Source organism: Crinia signifera, chromosome 4, assembly GCF_055691185.1.
Source record: "Crinia signifera chromosome 4, ASM5569118v1, whole genome shotgun sequence".
In the NCBI taxonomy this organism is placed as follows: domain Eukaryota; kingdom Metazoa; phylum Chordata; class Amphibia; order Anura; family Myobatrachidae; genus Crinia; species Crinia signifera.
The window spans coordinates 111,171,472-111,191,912 of NC_139220.1; the positions used below are offsets into that span (position 1 = coordinate 111,171,472).

General features: G+C 43.7%; 1 protein-coding gene across 2 annotated transcripts in view; it reads right to left on the reverse strand.

Annotated features, from left to right (window-relative positions):
- Positions 1-17,856, reverse strand: part of SYCP3 (synaptonemal complex protein 3) — a 48,851-nt gene extending 30,995 nt beyond the window's left edge. The window contains exons 1-5 of one of the 2 annotated variants that reach the window (XM_083182229.1): positions 17,726-17,856; positions 15,822-15,963; positions 11,842-11,923; positions 2,171-2,205; positions 989-1,106 (exon numbers count right to left, since the gene is read on the reverse strand). In XM_083182229.1, coding sequence (XP_083038355.1) covers positions 989-1,106; positions 2,171-2,205; positions 11,842-11,923; positions 15,822-15,945 — 359 coding nt within the window. In that variant the 5' untranslated portion in view covers positions 15,946-15,963; positions 17,726-17,856. The remainder of the gene's footprint in view (positions 1-988; positions 1,107-2,170; positions 2,206-11,841; positions 11,924-15,821; positions 15,964-17,725) is intronic. The other variant, XM_083182231.1, reaches the window with a different exon arrangement.
- Between the last annotated feature and the right edge of the window lie 2,585 nt (positions 17,857-20,441).

Consider the following 20,441-nt stretch of genomic DNA (forward strand, 5'->3'; position numbering starts at 1 on the left):
GTCACCAGGATGGATGACAGAGAAATTATATTTTATATCATTTAAGCTGACTAATGGTGTGTACACACGGTCCGATTTCCTTTCCGATGTTGACGATATAGTCAACATTGGATCGGCATCAGAATCGGATGCAGATGGCAAGGGTTTTAACCTTTGCGATCCCGATCCGATCCCGATGAACGTTCACGTATCGCAAGCCAGAAAGTCTTGGCTGCCTTGACTATATAGTGCAGATCTGCACTATATAGTCAAGATTTTATGCAAAACGGATGTGCCTTAAGATCCGATCTGATCGGATCTTGGATCGCATCTTAAGGCACATCTGACCGTGTGTACACACCTTTAGTGAGTTTACTTCTTTGTGTTTGTGTGTTCTGTTTGTGTGTTCTGTTCTAAAGGGGTATTCAATTCTGAATCTGACTGTCGGGACGTTCCTGAAAGTCGGATTCAAGGACGTTTTCAACCTAAAATTTACAATTTGTGCCCGTTTACGACAATTTAGAGTCGACATAAAAAAAAAAAGAAATCTGAAAGCCTTAAATGTTGTCGGAAACAGTAGCCCTTTACAGGTGAGTGACACTATTTCTGTTGCCAGAAATAGCAGCACGCACTTTATAGGTGAATGCCGTTATTTCTGCCAGCAGAAATAGCGGCACAGATTGAATACCGCCCTAAAACTCTCCTGAAAATAGTCAATTATAGTTAAGTAGTGCCCCAACAAAGAGACCTTCAATAACAGCAGTCCCTGAACTTTTCACAGATTTTATTTTATCACTTGAAAATGGTTCCTTTTTCAAGTGAAAAAAAGGGCTATAATTGGACAGCAAGTGACCACCGGGCTAAAATTGCAATAAAAGACCATTGTTTGGAAAACCTGTGATATTTAGTATTTTCATAAATGCTAAATATTTTAATTTGATACTGTGGTTCCATTTTATGTGTTTCAAGAACTGACTTTGTAGTCATGTTACACAGCAAATCAACCCACCTCTGATCCTGTTGTGTTTTCCAAACATGTTCAATCTTCTGGTTACTGGTTTTCAGAGATGCTTTTGTGTACATTTCCAACCGCTTCCGTTTTGCTAAAAGAGCTTTGCTAATATCAGCTATATTTAAAACATCAGCACAAATAATAATTAATATTTGCAATTGCAAAGCTGAGCTACTGTACTAAAAAAAATATTAACAAATGGTCTACTTGCATGATGAAAATAAATAATTCTTCTTGCTTCTTAACATTAAAAATATATAAGTGGACTTTAGTGAGTTACGTTAGAAGCCATTTATTATTCAATATTTGTTCTTATTCTGGAGTTTTGGGAGGTGGGGGGAGACACCATGAAAATTTAGTACAACCTCCATGTATTAAGGAAGGTTCTCTGTTGTCTGCTGTGGTTTTTCTGTGGAGATGCGATGCGGACAGGTTTAACAAGCTTCAGAATGCAAAAAATACCTTAACTTGGCACCTGCAAATTATGTCATGAAAAAAGCATTAGCCCATTGTAGCCTATGGGCACAATTTGCAGAAAGCACTGAGAAAGGGTTCCTCTGGAATCCTCTCTGGCAACATCCACCACAAATACGTGTTATCTATCTTCCCCAAATCACATTGTAAATGCAGCTGCCTTCCCCTGCATTTTTCTGCCCGCCGTCGCCTCTCCCAGCACTCCTCAGACGCTAGAGATATTTGACCTCTAGCATCTAACAGGGAGCACAGCAATATGCACTCCTGGGTAACGCTTCAGTGCTTTGCTCTGTCAGACGCTAGAGGTCAAATATGACCTTTAGCATCTGTCTCCTCCAAGGACCCCTTGGCAATGAGCATGAACCCTTGGCAAAGACCATTAACCCTTGGCAACGAGCATTAATCTCTGGCAACAACCATTAACCCTTGGCAACAAGCATTAACCCATGGCAATGAGCATTAACCCTTTGGCAATGACCATTATCCCCTGGCAATGAGCATTAACTCTTGGCAATGAGCGTTAACCCCTGGTAACGACTGTTAACCCCTGGCAGATCCTTGTGCTACATTACAAAATGACTTAGACAGATACTAATAGCCATAGAAACAATAATACAAATTATGATCATTTATTTTTTTATCCGAGTAAAAATTAATTCTCTGGATATTAAAACGAATTGAATTAAATCAGAGATGAAAACTTACCGCCGAATCTTTCCAACATGTTCTGCACTTCTCCACTATAATTTAGAATGAAAATAAAAATGTTCTGTTAGTAAATAGCCAAGATTTCTGAAAACAAAAAGCCAATAGGAGAAATTTTTTGAGTTCAATTTCCAGAAAAGTTTTCAGCGATTTTTTATTCTTTTCTTTCTTAATGTGTGTTTAAATGCAGTAAGTAGATACAATTTTACATAAAGAGAATAGTGGTTGGAATCAACCCCATTCTGTACAGTGGGCCTTATTCAGACCCGATCGACCATCTGCAAATTTGCAGATGAATGCAAGTAGTTAGGCGCAGCACAGAAAGAGAAGAGAAAACCTGCCCTGTGTAAATTTGAAAGTGAATTGCAAAAATATAGCAACCCGGTATCCTGTTGCGCATCCATACGCATTTCCCTCACCACTGAATGATATTCCCAGTTTGTGCAAATGTAGGCAAATCTGACAACTCTGCAACAGAGACAGGTTTATCGTGGCCAGCTCTGATGTTACAGACCCTCCCTTAAAATGTATGGACATAGTATGTGTGTAGGCCCTAAGATCGCTTAGAAAATTACCCTACATCACTGTGCGTGTGAAGGGGCGATAGTGACATTTCTTCCATAGACATGGAACTAAAGGGATAAGATCAATGCTGCTCCAACCACATAAGCTTGCATCCATATCCATAGTCTAATCTCATATAGGGCCTTATTCTAGTTCTCTCTTAGAGGCAAATTCCTTCCATGTGCACTGCAGTGGGGCAGATGTAACATGTGCAGAGAGATTTAGCTTTGGGTAAGTTATTTTGTTTCTGTGCAGGGAAAATACTGACTGCTTTATTATTACACTGCAATATAGATCTCACTTTGAAGAAAAACCCCACCCAAATCTAATTCTCTCTGCACATGTTACATCTGCCCCCCTGCATTGCACATGGTTTTGTCCAGCTAAGAAGGAATTTGCCTATAAGAGTGAACTAGAATAAGTCCATAGAGAGAAGACTACCCCATTGATGTTTTGGTCTCTCATGCTGCTTTCAGACCGCATAACTGGCTTTGACCCTGTATTTAAAAACGTTTCCAAAAACGGGTCTGCCAGATAAAACCCCTTTCTTCTACGATCCCATGGCAGCCTTAACATTGGGATTTCATCCCTCCTCCTCGTAATTAGACAGGTTACTTTTTTCCCAGGGACCTCCCCTTCCTGTATAAATCCCTGCTCCTCCCAGACCCTGGTGTCTTTTTTTCCTGTCTCCTTGTGTAGTTAGAGGCAGGAGTGGTTACTTTATTTTTGGCTCACTTCATAGATACAGGAGGTCACTAGGGGAAGAGCAACATGGAAGCGTGGCTCTATGAGTACTGTCCATGTAAAGAGGTCAGGAGCGGATGGGTAAGTCTCCTAAAAAAGGCATATATGTATATCACCTGAAACCGCTGCAGAGATTCAACCAGCATGGTACTGCTACAGAGGGATGCGGCGTCCAGGACAGCGTGTGCGACTACAAGCACCAGGATTCACAGCGCCGGAGGCTAACTTCCGCCGACGCCAGGCTTTGAGAGTGGCGGTGACGCGCTTCCGCTGCGGCAGGACTACAACGTCCACAATGCATTGCGGTACGCCGCTTCCGGCGATAGCACGCTCAGGCGCGCTCTGCACAGTTAAAAGCCGCTGTACTAGCGGCACTATGGCAGCTTGGATGGAAGCAGAAGGATCTCTCAGCAAGCGGTGGTGCAGCATTACTGAGAGGCCAGTGGCAGTGACTTTATTAAGCTGGTTTAAGGTAGGACACGTCCTTTCTATTCAGATACCTCAGATGCTTTAAGGATATCTCTTATGGGAATATGTTCATTCAGATTCTGACAGCATGGAGCAGCAGATACTGCCTTCCCCCACTAGAGAAGAGAGTGCCCCTGTGAGGTGAGCCTTGTTATTTTTTATACTATAAGAGTAGGGTTTTTGTTATAGCATAGTGACAGGCTTTCTTTCTCCATAGTGTGCCGGAGAATGAGGTACAGACTGGAGCTAGAAAGAAAACAATTAAGAAGAAGCATAGAGAAACAAGCTGCATGAACTGTGACAGAAAGTTTGAATTTGTACAAGGCAAAACTCTATGTGAACAGTGTGAAGTGCAACCTAAACGGGACTCAGGAGCAAGTAGTGATAGTCATACTAAGATGCTTAAGGATTTGATGGACTGGATGAGAGACTCTTTCGTTTCTAAAGCAGAGTATAGGGAACAGCAGGGCTCTAAGAGGTCCAGGGATCAAGCAGGTCTGGCATATGATGATCCTAATACGTCTGATGAGCCTGACGAGGCACAGGTTGCCGAGGATGAGCCTGGTGAAATTAAGGAGGACACTAGGATATTCAACTTTGAGACAGTTGAGATTATTCTAAAGAATATATATAAAACCATGAATTATGAAGATCCGGTAACACCCGTGGAGGGGGCGGATGTATTATTTGAGGATAGGTCGAAAAAGACAAGATCCTTTCCTGTACACCGTGTAATCAAGGAGGTCATTAATAAAGAATGGACAAATGTGGAGAAAAAACAGGGCAAGTTGTTCCGAATCGACCGGATGTATCCCATTAAAGATGATGAGTTTATTAAATGGTGTGGATTGCCAAGAATTGATGCAGCGGTGGCGGAGGTCACATCTCGCACTACCTTACCGTTGGAGGACGGGGCCTCCTTCAAGGATCCAATGGATCGAAGAATGGAGAACTCATTAAGGAAATTACACTTCTCCACGGCTGTATCTTTGAAGGCTGGTGTATCTATGGCATCAGTAGCCAGGGCCCTTAGGGTATGGTGTACCACTCTTCATAATGACATTGAGGAGAAGATCTCCAGACAATATCTATTAAAGAATTTAGATGTGATCCAAAGATCGGTGGAGTTCTTATGCGAGGCCTCTTTGGATGTGACAACATTTGCAGCCAGGGCTATGTCAGCGGGAGTAGCCACAAGAAGAGCTCTATGGCTAAGACCCTGGGCTGCTGACTCCAATTCAAAGAACCGTCTAGTATCATTACCTTTTGAAGGGGCATTTCTATTTGGGACCAAATTGGATGCGCTAATTCATAGGCTCACGGGAGGTAAATCCTTGAAATTACCTCAAGATAGGAAAACTCGTTTCCAATACCCTTCAGGCTCTAGACAAGCGTTCAGAGAAGCCAAGTCTTATAGGCCGGGTAGGCCATACAGTCAAAGAGGGGCTTTTGCCTCTTCTCGCCAGTCCTTTCGTCAAAACTTCCGAAGAGGTGGCAGGCAATGACAGTCAGCAGTTTCCCCCGGTAGGAGCCCGGCTGTTACTATTTGCCAGCATTTGGGGGAATTCAGTTCAAGACATTTGGGTTCGGAACATAGTGTCCGAAGGTTATCTGCTGGAGTTTGCTCAGACACCGATCAAGAATTATTTTATGGAGTCGAGAGATCCAAAATCAGGGTTGGAAGAAAGAGAATTGAAGAAAATCATAGTCAATCTGTTACTAATAAGGGCGATAGAACCGGTTCCATCAGAACAAAGGATGGAGGGGTTTTACTCCAATCTTTTCCTGGTAAGGAAAAATACAGGGGGTTTCAGAACTATAATAGACCTGAGGCGCCTGAATCAATACCTGGAGGTAAGGAAATTCCAAATGGAAACTATGAAGACGATCACAGCAGGAGTAAGAAAAGGAGACTTTATGGTGTCCCTAGACTTGAAGGACGCCTACTATCATGTTCCGATCCACAACAGTCACAGGAAATTTCTCAGATTTTCAATCAAAGGGAAACACTATCAGTTCACGTGCCTCCCCTTCGGGTTAGCCTCATCCCCGAGGGTATTCACGAAAGTGCTAATAACAGTTATAGCGAATCTCAGAAAGAAGGGGATTCTGTTATGGCCCTATTTGGACGATATTTTGATAGCTGCTCCCTCCAAGAAGATTCTAATGGGACAGCTCAAGATAGTCATGGAATACTTACAGTCACACGGATGGCTAGTGAACGTAGAAAAGAGCCAGCTGGAGCCAGCACAAAGAATAAAGTTTCTTGGAGTGATGATAGATTCCCTGAGGTTCAACATTTCCCTGTCAGAGGAAAGATGTATGAAGATAAGAGATCTAACAGTCGCCTTGACAGGAAGAAGGGTGGTAGTTCTCAGAGATTGGGTGAGGCTTCTGGGAATGATGTCATCCACGATCGGGATAGTTCCATGGGCCCAATGGAATATGAGAGAATTACAGTGGGCGGTGTTGCCATACCTAAAGAGAAGATGGGCAAAAACAGAGAAGGTGTCAATTCCAGACAAAGCGAGAAAATCTCTGTCATGGTGGAGCAAGCCAACCCTGAGGGACAAGGTGACGTCGTTGCGGGTGCCCAAGTTTGTAGTCATTACAACAGACGCGAGCCAGTCGGGCTGGGGAGCCCATTCCGAAGGAGAGACAGTACAAGGGCTATGGACAAAAGGAGAAAGTCTGAATTCATCCAATTGGCGAGAGGCCGAGGCGGTATGGAGAGCAATCGAGTTCTTTTCTCCAAGAATCAGAAAGTCAGATTTGAGAATCTTCTCGGACAATACCTCAGTCGTGGCCTACCTAAATCATCAGGGGGGTACGAAGAGCAAGTCCCTAATGAATGTAGTTGCGAAGATAGTATCATGGGCAGAGGAGAATCTGAATTCCCTAACAGCCTTATTCATGCCCGGGAAACAGAATGTGCTGGCAGACTTTCTCAGTCGAAAGCAGATCCTCCCAGGCGAGTGGGAGTTGAATGGAGAGACCTTCAGGGAACTGACCAGCCGGTTCGGAGTTCCAGAAGTAGACCTCATGGCAACACATTTGAACAAAAAGGTAGAGAAATTCTTCTCCAGATATTGGCTACCCCAAACATCAGCAGCAGATGCCTTATCAGTCCAGTGGACGTTCCGGCTAGGATATGTGTTCCCACCAATTCCATTAATTCACAAGGTGCTAAAGAAAATAATGGAGGATCAGGTAGAGGTGATAATAATCCTTCCTTTCTGGCCTCGGAGATCCTGGTTCGCAACAGTACAGAGATTGGCGATTCTAGGTCCATGGACCCTCCCTCTCATGGACCACCTTTGAAAAAGCTGGGAGCCCCCCAGCGAAACGCGTTAGGTGCAGTGCCCCCACTCTACCTTTAAACCTTGGATTACAAATCGGGTAACCACCCTGTACCCGGGACTCCCTACTATCGGACCAAGAACCATCATTGGGACTTATCAAGGAGATCCAGCAGCAACCACTGACCCACGGGGACCACACCAGCCCAATCGAGCAAGTGGACTACATCCCAGATATGTGAGTGTCATTTGACTGCAACTCTCCAGCTCCCACTAACATTGTCCGAGGAGTTAAACAACCCATCCCTATCCAGGTAGAACTATTGGGGACACTCTTTTCAGAGAAAGAAGGGCCCACTATACAAGTGGAGCCACTAAGTGCCGCATATGCACAGATATCATATCTAATGGCCAAAAAGTGCACACTTCATGATAATTTCAATTTTAATTTATATGTGTATTAATTGTGTATTATTTATGTGTATTAATTTATATAAAGACATTTTTTAAATTCATCAATTGATTGTTTATTTAGTTCCTCAAACAGCGCAGTTTTTCACCCCAATTTTCTACCCTCCCTCTCAGACCAGATTTGTTAAGACAGGATCAAGTGCTTCACCCGGATCCAGCTACGCTAGCTTTGACGGCTTGGAGATTGAGAGGAACTCCTTGAAGCAGAAAGGTCTCTCAGATCAAGTGGTGGCGATCCTGCTACAAGCAAGGAAGAAAGTTTCTTCGAATATCTACTATAGGGTATGGCGTACCTTTATTAACTGGAGAGGGGTAACTTTACCAATCCAAGAGACATCCACAGCAGAGGTCCTACAGTTCCTGTGTAGAGGGTTCTCCGAGGGTCTGGCCAACTCTACATTAAAAGTGCAGATCTCAGCCTTGAGCGTTCTGGTGGAGAGGAGGTTAGCGGAAGAACAGTTGATTATAAGATTCTGCAACGCAATTAAAAGGATGAGACCTCCAATTAGAGCGCTAGTAGCATCATGGGATCTGAATTTAGTTCTGACGACCTTAATGAAACCTCCATTTGAACCCTTGTCCGAGACTTCATTGAGATATTTAACATGGAAGACAGTATTTCTAGTTGCCATAACATCGGCAAGAAGAGTCAGTGAACTACAAGCCCTTTGGGCTGAAGAACCTTATTTAAAGATACTTCCAGGAAGAATTGTTTTAAAGACAAATCCACATTTCGTTCCAAAGGTGATTTCTGAATTTCACCTCAATCAGGAAATCTCACTACCTTCATTCTATCCTGACCCGCAGAGTGAAGAAGAAGAATTGTTACACAAACTGGACGTGGTAAGATGTATTACCATTTACCTACAAAGAATGGAGGAAGTTAGGCAATCAAGAAGCCTGTTCATCATCCCGGAGGGAGCCAGAAAGGGGCTTACACCTACCAAGCAGACCATCGCTAGATGGTTGAGAGAAGTTATCTCATTTGCATATAAATTGGAAGGAAGAGAAGTTCCGGCAATCATTTCGGCACACTCCACGAGGGCTACGGCGACGTCCTGGGCTCTGAAGGCGAATGCATCAGTCAAGGATCTGTGCGACGCCGCTACTTGGTCCTCAGTTCATACATTTTCAAGGCATTATGAGCTAGATGTATCAAGAACTCAATTTGGGGGTCAAGTTTTGCAGAGTGTGTTTAAAAAGTAAAAATCTATAGAACATGCTATTGTGTCCCTCCCTTTCTTAGTGGCTTTGGTATTTTCCCAATGTTAAGGCTGCCATGGGATCGTAGAAGAAAATGTCGGATTATACTCACCGATAATTCCTTTTCTTCTTAGAGACCATGGCAGCCATGGTTTGCCCTCCCTTTATGTTCTTTTTTCCCAGGAATGGAAGGAGACACTCGAAAAGACACCAGGGTCTGGGAGGAGCAGGGATTTATACAGGAAGGGGAGGTCCCTGGGAAAAAAGTAACCTGTCTAATTACGAGGAGGAGGGATGAAATCCCAATGTTAAGGCTGCCATGGTCTCTAAGAAGAAAAGGAATTATCGGTGAGTATAATCCGACATTTTCACACCGCAGCTCTTAAACGGTATATTACCGTTTAAGTGCCGATTTTTTGACACTGGCAGACCCGTTTTTGGAAACTTTCCAAATACAGGGTCAAAGCCAGTGCAGCCTTCAGCCCTCCCCTCCCCTCCGTGCAGCTCCCCCCTCCCCCCCGCGCGCGTGTCGACACCCCCCGCGCGTGTCGACGACCCCCCCGCGCGCGTGTCGACGACCCCCCCCCGCGCGGGGGGCAGCCATTTTCCAAGTGACTTTTGGAAAATGGCTGCCCCCATACGAAAGACAGTTTTTTTAAAACGCGCGGGGGTGGCGCGGGGCGGCTCCAGTGCTGTGAATATTTAATGAGCGCTCATTAAATATTCACTGTGCTGAATTTAGGACCCAGCTCATTGGCTGGGTCCTAAATACCGTTTCAGAATCCAATTTTGAGCCTAAAATACCGGTTCTGAAACGGGTAGGACCCTGCATTTTAACCGGTTAGAAAAAACTGTATTTTCTAACCGGTTAAGTGGTCCTGCACCTTTCAGACCGCACAGATTACCGTTTTAAAACGGTAAAAAAACGGCAATATACCGTTTACAAAGTGCGGTCTGAAAGGGGCATCAGTTACCAGGATCAAGTGTCAAGTCTGCAGTCAGACTAATGATCTGAATATCACGATCAGTTCTCAACCATCTAGACCAGTGGGAGCCAACTCCAGTCCTCGAGAGCAACCAACAGTTCACATTTTCTATATCTCCTAGCTGGGGCATAGGTGTATTCATTACTCACTGTCACATTATAAATGATCCGCAGGTGGAGCTAATTACTTCACTTGTGATTCTGTGATACCTGTAAAACATTAACTGTTGGTAGCTCTCGATGACTGGAGTTGGCTACCCCTGATCTAGTCAATATCTATAGCTATAAAGGACTGAAGCAGTGAAAATAGTCAAAATACTGTTTCAAAAGAGAACCTAACTGGGTAGGATGGAAAACTAGTAACATATTACGGTAATTGAACCTTGCTTTGGCTGTTAGCCGCACTTACCCGCGGCACCCTCGGCGTCCCCGTCGCCCTGGTGTGCGGGTTTGTCGGCAGCGGGTCTCCCATTGGCACCCTGCTGCTGGTTGCTTTGGCGCTTGAGCCCGGCGGCATTACAACTTCCGCACAGTGGTTGCCGAAGTAACAGGAGACGCCTGGCGGGCGAGCCTCTCTCCAACTGAGGCACTCAGAACAGGGGGAAGGACGGATTTTCCACAGGTGATTTGTCACCTAATCTTTTTTAATGGATTCAATGCAGGCCAGCTCCGCCGGTGATAGTTTCTCTTTGCAGGTACCTTGCTGCTACCTGTTTCTGTTCCCCTGCATTAGCCTTCTGACTATAGTTGACATCTATATTTTGGACTCCTATTTGGACTCCTGCACCCAGTCCCGTTAACCGTAAGTGTTCCACTTTTAGAGCCCCTGGGTTTACTTTCATATTCTGGCTGGCAGGTTATTGGGGTCAGTTTGTTTGTGTTTCATATGGGTGCTTTGAGCAATTCAGAGTATGCCGCAGGTTGTGCACCCGAAGGGGGTGTTTACCCCAGTGGGGTTATTTCTTATTTCAGTACCTCTTGTACCTCTTTGTGTGGTTTGCTGTGCTTATTTGTTGTGTGGTATTGTGATCTTGTGTTGTGTTGTTTTGTTATGTTTGTGACTAGGTCGCTTGTGGTTTGCGACAAGGTCGCCTGTCCCGTTAGAAGCTCCCTCTCCCAGGTTTTGGCTCAGGAGACGTTAGTTAGTGTCTATTCCAAGTCAGGCCCTTATTAGTTAGTTTCACCTTTTGACTGTTCCTGGGGGGTTTCCAGTGACTTGCTCCATCTTAAGACCTGGTGGCACCTGAGTTGGGGTGGCCCTAATTCACCCCTTCAAACGTGGCTATTATAGGTGAAGCCTAGCATCTGCAGGTATTAGCTACCCCTCAGGACAGATCAACGGAGCCAGTATAGGGTTCGCTGTGGCTGTCCTAAACAGTGGTCATAAATGCTGGGTAACACCCAGAATCATAACAGTGACAGTTTATGTTCTGTAATAGACACAGGTATATATATCATATGTTTAGCCACAATTAAACTGGTATTTGGGTAAATAGTTATTGAATAATGGGACTACCAGATATATAATTGCTGTTATACACTTCAGAGACACAGACACATAAATGGCCAATCATAGACACACTAGAGTAACCAATGGACAATGTAATGCTTTTTAACAACAACAACAACAACAAAAATTTACATTATTTAAAAGCCAGGACGTGCAAATTCGTCAGTGTTAAAATACTGGGCACTTGTTTAGTTTCACGGCGGCAGCGTCTCAGTCGCAGCAGCATCTGTGTCCCCTTGCGGGGCTCGCTTCGCTCGCCCACGCTACGCTCGACATGCTATATAAAATCAACTCCATGCCAACGTGGATAGTGGGGGTATGAACTATTCACGTTGGCATGGACTTTATTTTAGAAAGTTTGCCGAGCGCCGAACCCGGAATTAGCTGCCGTGAAACTAAACAAGAACCAAATACTGTACACAGTCACCCCATGTGATCTTCATCTGTTTCTTGGTCAGTCACTGGTGCAGGACGCTTTTTTCCATGTTTATCAGTAACAGTAGTCTTATCTGCAAAAAATCAGAGCCGTACACAGCTTTTATGAGCAATTATACAGTATTAATACGAATAACTAACATTCTAAAGAATATAAAAAAAGATGACAGTGGAGAGACAGATTGAACAGAAAAATATATACATAGAAACATAGAATTTGATGGCAGATAAGAACCACTTGGCCCATCTAGTCTGCCCCTTTTTTAAACATGTTACCTCAAACCATATTTGATCCTTATTTTTTTGTAAGGATTAAAAAAAAAAAAATACAGTACGTATAAATGTGAAATACAGTGTTAAATATCAACACTGACATCCTGGTGCAGATTTGGAAATAAATCAGGCATGTAGTGTGCCAAAAAATTGTGCACAGAAAAATTGTGTCAAATATATTCGCCTGTATGGAGTTGTGTCCTTTTTATAGTCTGACTTTCTACAAATCATCATCAGGCATCTAAACTATACTAATTGCAGATTAGATGCCTCCAGATGGGTGTATATTTGTTTACATCAAGCAAAGAGACTATTACTGGTGGAATTACCAGAAAAATATGAACTACAATTAAAAACGGTACTTATGTATTATCTGGACTCCCATGTTAAATGCACCCCATTTTTTCATACCCCTACTATCCAACTATGCATGGAGTTGATTTTATATAGTGTGGAGAGCGCAGCGAGCCACCGTGCCCGAAGCGTGGTGAGCGCAGCGAGCCCCGCGAGGGGCCGCGGTCTCATAAGAAAAATAGGAGTCCAGATATTACATAAGTACCTTAAAAACACAAACAGAAGATCAGAAAGATCAGAAAACAGGTTGCACAACACCTGCTGTTGAATTTGAAAAGATCTTGCATTATACTGTAGTGTTGGATTCTACCAGGTTCATGAAGTCCCTGTTTGTATCTAGATATTGGGTGGGATTGAATAGGAGAGATTCACAAAGTGAGAGATTTGGTAAGAAATCTCCAGGTTTTTTTTTAAAGTGGCAATCATTTACACTTCAAAATCTAACTGGTTTTGCAGTGTAAATGGTTGCTGCTTTAAAAAAAAACTTGAGATTTCTTACCACATCTCTCACTTTCTGAATCTGTCATCCTATTAAATTTCCCCCTCTATCTAGTTCCAGTGTCCAGCAGCATTCACATATTTGGGGCTGATTCTCAGTAAAATATTTGAAAAGTCTCTGTGCTGTAATAATGTAATAAGACAAGACTGATATTGTATTGAATAAATATAAATTGATACTTATTTAATTAAAAAATGAGTTTCTTTAATAAGAAATAATAAAGAGTATATACATCCTAAATGTATCACTGTAACATCATATAGACATACATTATTCTAATCAATAAAGGAGGTGGATCAGATGAAAAAATCACATACAAAAATAAAAAATCATTGAAAAAGTTCTGGCAATGTCAGAATATATAGGAAGTTTCGGTATTTATATGTTAGTTGGGCACCCACTATAGTTATTACGCTCATACCCCCACTATCCATGTCAGCACGGAGCTGATCTTATATAGTGTGGCGAGCACAGCGAGCCACTGAGCCCAAAGCGTGGCGAGCGTAGGGACGCGCAAAACTAAGCAAATAGTTTAGTGGGCGCCCAACTAACATATACTGTAAGTACTGACGTTTCCATATCATATCAATATACTGGTACTTTCATTTTATAAGTGATATTCCCATGGAAACCATCTCTGGCTGCAATCAATGAAGAGTTCACTGTAAGCACAATTGATTTCCTACATCTCCTGTGATAGAGATGGGAGCTGCATATGTTACCTCTCCCGATCAGAGTGAGTGTGCCGCTGTTGTACGGCAATCCTCCGCAGAAGGTGCGTGCGGCTGAGGGATGGCTTCCGACCTAGTTCACACTGGAGATACGATGGTAAGTATGTGCGGTCTTAACTCTGCACTGACTGGCGGCAGATAGGGGTCCCGGCTGTATTCCAATTGCTCCTCAGGAGGGAACTTGTGGTGACAGCAAAGTGCAGATTTGTCCAGTGCGTGATAGTCAAAGGTTCCACAGGTTTAAAGTGCAATAACGGGGGGTCCTGTAAACGATCTCTGACCAGTTTCGCTCCAGCATGGGAGCTTTATCACAGAGTAATTTTCTGTTCAATTTGGACCCTTTTTATTCACTCAAAATGCATGCCGCCTCTCCCCCCACAGGTATTGTCCCCAGCAAGACTCTTGCTGTACGTTGCTTTGCTGATGCTACAGAGAAATTCAATCCACACAGGTCCTTTTTAGCGGACAGACAGGTCCCACATGCACCTGTCCAGTGATAGTGTTATCAGCACAGCAACTAATGAAGATTTGACAACAGAAGAAATACTGGGTACACACCTGAACTATATATCATTCATTGAAGCAACAAACTATATATCAGGGACAATGCTGAAATTCTACTTATGATTGTTGGAGTACACTCACAAAATCTATATGTTCATAAAGAAATGTTGCAGTCTACCGTAAGCAGAGCAGAGCAGAGCTATATCGCATGCGATCCCATTCCCCAATGCTGGAAGGCTGTCTGAGTCGGAGGTTGGACATGCAAGCAGGTCCGATCTCCGACTCCACTGTGCATGGGACTGTGCATCGGATCGAATGTAAAAAACATGGATTTGCCCACTTTTAACCTTATTTCTCAGCCTGATCCATCGGAATCAGATGAAAAGTCTCCAAACTGCACTTGTGTCTGGCCAGCATTACAGTCCTATAGTGATCCTTCCAGCTGCAGGAATAGTTACTGCAAAACTTTAAAAACTCTGTGGGAAACTGTAAAAAATTCTAATTAGCCATCTCATCCCATAGAATTGTGGCTGTTTTGTATCACCTTTCAAGCAGAATATAACAATAGCCAGTGTATTTAGCAAATAATGAACTGTCCATCCATATACGTATTATATAAAGTGTTAGTAGTTTCAAGTGACCAAATTTATAAGTCAGCCTTCTGTGTTTGCAGTTTGCATTCACATTTAACTCACTGCCTAAGATTACAGATCATTCTGCTCTAAAAAATTGCGTAGCGTGATGCCAAATCTCAGGTATGACACTCCCCGGATGGCAACAATGTATTACTAAAACTTTTGGGCTGTGAAGGGTACTGGTTTCAGATGAGACTTGAAAGAACAGTAGCAAACGTTAGCATATTTATGCTGGCAGGTTGATGGCTTCCCTAGCAAAGTGACATGTCCCTCCTTTAGGATTGCAATCAGCAATTCATGACCCTTCAATAAAAAGGGCAGGGATAATTTCTTCATCAATTAAATGGGCAGTTCCCTATTTAACAGCCTAGTAGAAGCAATGCCTAATAAACTGTCACCACTGTGTGTACTCACAATATGCTTCAGTTTGAACCACTTGTATTATAAGAAATAAGGTAGCAGCACAGATGAAGGTGAGGCAGAAAGCACTATCGTCAAGATGTATTAACATCTCTGCTGCCTGAGAATGGTAGTGGAAACTCCCCTTTCTGGCGATGCCCGTCAGATCACTGCATAGTGCTGATGCGCTGTGTCTCTCCCATGGCCGGCTCCAGCGCACATGCGCAAGATCTTGTGACCGTTGCATGATCTCACACACAGCCTGGAGCCCATCAGGCACAACAGCCACTACAGTGGCTCTGAAAGGGGCAATAATGCCTTTTATTGACCGTTCTTACATTGCCCTGAACATCAGTATGCTACCTTAAAAATTGCTGTGCCTATATAGACATACTGTACTGCACCTATCAAGTAGCATTAACATTAATAACTAGGGGAGAAGAAGTATCAGCGAACATACCATGTGCTGATACGCCTTGCATGTGAGGGGGCATGTGATACCTCGAACAAATGTATGGGGGCCTAAAGAGTACATAAAGCAGTATCATGAAGCATATGTGGTCATTCAGTATTATACCTTCTGTGATGTCTTCATCTGACCCACTAGGAGACTTGTGTTCTGTATCTTCAAAGTTATAAGAAAGTATTTTCTCATCTTGGACTGTTTTAACAGGTTTTGCTGACTTCCTTCCAGGGGCCATGAACACAATACCTACTATCTTTATGGGAAAAAAAAACTTCATATATTAAATTAATTCACATAAACAAAAAACAGGATTGCATAGCTCTACAATGTAGCAAGATGGAATCTCCTGCTTTTTGTCTGCCAGCCCTCGTGGGGAGGAAAGCGTAGCTTTACTTATCTTACATGCATAGGCTAATCCACTTTCAGATGGTGTTAGCCCATTAGCTTCAACGGGACAGTCATGTCCAGAGCCAGATTTGCCCCATTGGGATCAAGCCTCCCTTCACATAAACTATACAAAAACAACGGTTTAGCTGTGCCATCGATGGAAAACATCTGGTTCTCCCCTATCGATGGCAAAACTATTCAACATCAGCCATAAACCATCAATGATTTCAGATCATCGATAGCCAACAGCCATCCCTAGCCCCAAGCCCAGAGGGACACCAGCATGTACAGCAGCACCTGTGTTGCTCATATAGTTAATTGGCTCTGTCCCAGGAGCCCTGATATCACCTTCAAAAGGAGACAGGACAGTTCCAGCCTAGTACCACTCACCGGGGCTAATATAGCAGAGCATCCTGGAGACAACCCATCAGTTCACACTGACGCGCTGTCTCCTTACCCCCGGCCGGCTGGACTGCATATGCGGGATCTCGCTACTCACGCAAGATCTCCAGCGCAGACCAGAGGCAGCAGGGAAAAGCACTGTCCTTGCTGTGGAGATAGGGCTTCCCCACCCAGATGCTGGCAAAGCAGATATCGGCAGCGGGTGGAACGGTCAGTGCTGCTGACCGTTCATACACTCTCCCTGCAGATCGGCCTGCTATCATTTAGCGCACACTGGCTCCTTCATAAATGGGGGAGAAGCGGTATCAGTGCACCTAACATGCCCTGATACCTCTTCTCCCCCATAACAACACTTCATACATCTGCCCCACTATGAGCTGCGGCCAGTGACAGTGCACCTGTTGGACTGGTGAAGACTGAATCTTGTGAGTCTGTCTCCGGCCTACCACCAGTCATTGTCACACAGCATAGCTGCATACCTCTCTGGTGTTGGCTGTTTCTCCCCCCTTCTGAATATAGCTGCATACCTCCCTACTGTACTTCTAAGCAAGGAATCGGGACTGCAACTACATGTTGAGTATCCCCTATCCCTGCATCCTGTATCCGAATTATTCCAAAAACCGTGTATTTTTTTGGAACAATTCAATTTTTTTGTTTGTTCCCCCCAACCCTTTTTTTTATACTAACCAAGTCCCCCGGCGTCCATGGCAGGCCTTCAGCATCCTCTCCGGCGTCTCCAGCGGTCGCAGGAGTGCTGTGCACGCGTGCGCCGGTGATGTCATCGGCGCGCCTGGGAACTCGCACAAAGCACTCCTGGGACCGCTGGAGATGATGCTGAAGGCCTGCTGTGGACTCCAGGGGACCACTGGGCACCACCTGTATTTCTAAATGGGATGTGGCTTATGAACCACAGAAATGTACAGAGCTTAAAAAAGTAAAATACACAGGGGCACTGAATTATGCAAGTATCCTATTCAGGGACCGCAGTCCTATGTATTGTATGCTTAGTTGTTTCATTATGTGGCCATCATTTTACTAATCATCCATGTTAGTAATAGCAAAGGGATAGGGCATGCACTTATTATGTATTAGTGAGAAGTCTCCCTGTACACGGTACGGGTACGTAGACATTATAGAGAAGAAATGGCATATGTGCAGCAGCTAGCCATATGCACGGCTGCTACTTCGTATGATACAGTTGCAATGAATAACCCTTGATCACTTACACAGGCTGCTCCTGTCACGGTGTCTGCGACGTATACACTACACAGCGCTGCACATACGCCGCAGTCTTACGCGCGCCTCAGGTGCTAAGAAAGGCGGGAAAGTGCAGTTATCGGGAGTAAACCAATCGCGGGCAGGTGTGGGCGGGGCTTCAGCGCAGACCCGGCGCCGCGCTTATCACATCAGGGGCAGAGATATTGTGACCATAGAAAACTTACATAGCTTCTACAAGTTTAAAGCATACTGTATTCAAGTTTAATATTTCAGTTAATATATAAGAAGCTTAATTCAGTCTACACTGCTGTAGGAATTGTTTATTGATTGACAATATTCTAAATATTTAAGAAATGCAGTGTATCTACCATGAGTTTGCTACTGTTCATGTAAATATATAAATAGAAACATGAACAGAAAAATATTTTTTGTAGTAACTATGTGCCTGATTCAGACCTGTTTGATAGGCTGGGTTTAATCGCTGTAAGCTTGCAGCAGGGCCCTCCTACCTCCAAGTCTGTCTGTTGTTACCCAGTTTGTCTTATCACTGTCTACTATTGTAAAGCGCAACGGAATCTGCTGCGCTATATAAGAACATCCCCTAGCAACTGGAGCAATTGGAGTCAGTGAATAAATCACCGGCTCTTTTTATGGGGCGCAGCTACACCCAGTAAAATAAACACAATTTTTAATAATGATAATAATATTTTTATTTCATAGAATATCATCAATCAAAAATATAAAAACAATTTTGAAGTGCACTTCTAACACAATAAAATAGACATATAAAATATCTCAGTCTTCTAATATGAGGCTATTATGATTCTATAAAGAGGCTTTGGTACTTATGGCTTTAGTTTTTATATATAAATGAGGCAATGGAATCTCATAGTTACCAGTCACGCATCAAGAGTTAATATCTCCTATGGCCATAGAGATGTTATATAGGCATTTCTTTATGGTGTATTCAAGGCAGTCTCTCATATGAGGTATAATTGCCCCCTTTCAGCTCCTTGTGATGGACTCCAAACACCAAGGGCTAGAAGATAATAGGTCCACAGTAACAAGATGTTCAACCAATCACTCAGTTCTTATTAGTGAGGTGCAGATTAGCAGCGGTAACCGGACTCCTCATTGAGGCTTACAATACGCGTTTCTCTGACTGTACTAAGTCGGCGGCTTCCTCCGTTATCTGAGGTAGCCGCCGACTTAGTACAGGTGGAGAAACGCATATTGTAAGCCTCAAGAAGGAGTCCGTCACCGCTGCTAATCTGCACCTCACTAATAAGAACTGAGTGAATGGCTGAACATCTTGTTACTGTGAACCTATTATCTTAAAACCCTTGGTGTTTCTAGTCCAGCACAGCCTTGGGGTGGTTGCTGGTCGGAGGAGCATGCTCATGCGATCAGCAGCGGGATATGGTCATTAGGTCGACAGGGTCAATAGGTTGACAGTCAAAAGGCCGACAAAGGGTTTTTTTACATGTTTTTTGGGCCGACGTGGTATTTCATGCCCTACCATCCACTAGGATGTGTGGGAGAATAAAAAAGCATGGCGAGCGCAGTGAGCCTTGCGAGGGGAAACGGTGCTACGTTTCAGTTCCCATGTCGACTGTGTCGACATTAGGGACAAACAAATGTGAAAACACCATATCAACCTTTTGACTGTCGACCTAACCTATATCGACCTTCCTGCATGTCGACCAACATGCTGGTGACCTTATGATCCACACCCTAAGCAGCATCCCCTAGCAGTCAGCTGTTTCTTTGGGCGCTGATGAAATAGGACATGGAGCAATATACATATACTGTATGTGTACATAGCTAAAGAGTTAAGGGTTGCATATACTGTAGGAAATGTATAATCTGAAGAGAACATTTTTTTTTGTCAATTGTTATTGTAGTTAGTAGTGTAGGGTGCTGCTATACCAACAAATCTACCCGAAGAAGTTGTCAAGGTAATTTTTTTACATTGAGAATATTACATTTTAAGCCATCTACACAAATAACTATTTTAGAATTACCCATTTTTACTGGTCACATGTAAAATTGTCTGTTCTGTTTGGCATCTCAGTATACAAATAATGATAAAACAGCTTCACACAGAGGAACATGTGAGCTTGGCATTCTATTCCTCTATCTAAGTACCCTTTCTGGTACTTTCACGGTGCCACTTACATAGTTAGCGTAGCGTGCCTTTCAGAATCGAGTGGTTAGCGTAGCGAAGTTTTCCCGCGGTAGTCGCGTGAGCGTCCCTGTAGTCAGTTCCCTAGACTACGCGGCAGTGTCCCTGTCAGGTGCAGCATAATGTTCCCGCGGACATCGTAGCGTAGTCAGTCAGCTGTTATAGTGAGCGGTATGCAGTTAGCGTATCTGGTAGTTTGAGTGGTACGCAGTTAGCGTAGTCTAGACATTCCCAACCACGGTCCTCAAGGCACACTTACAGTGCAGGTTTTTGTGATATCCTGGCTTCAGCACAGATGGTTTCATCAGAATCACTCAGGTACTAATTAAGTCACCTGTGCTGAAGCCTGGATATCACTAAAACCTGCACTGTTGGTGTACCTTGAGGACCGTGGTTGGGAGTGCCTGGCGTAGTCAGTCAGCTATTGGAGATTGTAAGAGACACTGTGTGAGATGCATTGGAGTCATGGCTACTGAGAAGCTGACCTTATTTTATCTGCCCCAGACTGAGGAGGATGATGTGGCATTTTTGCAGAGGCA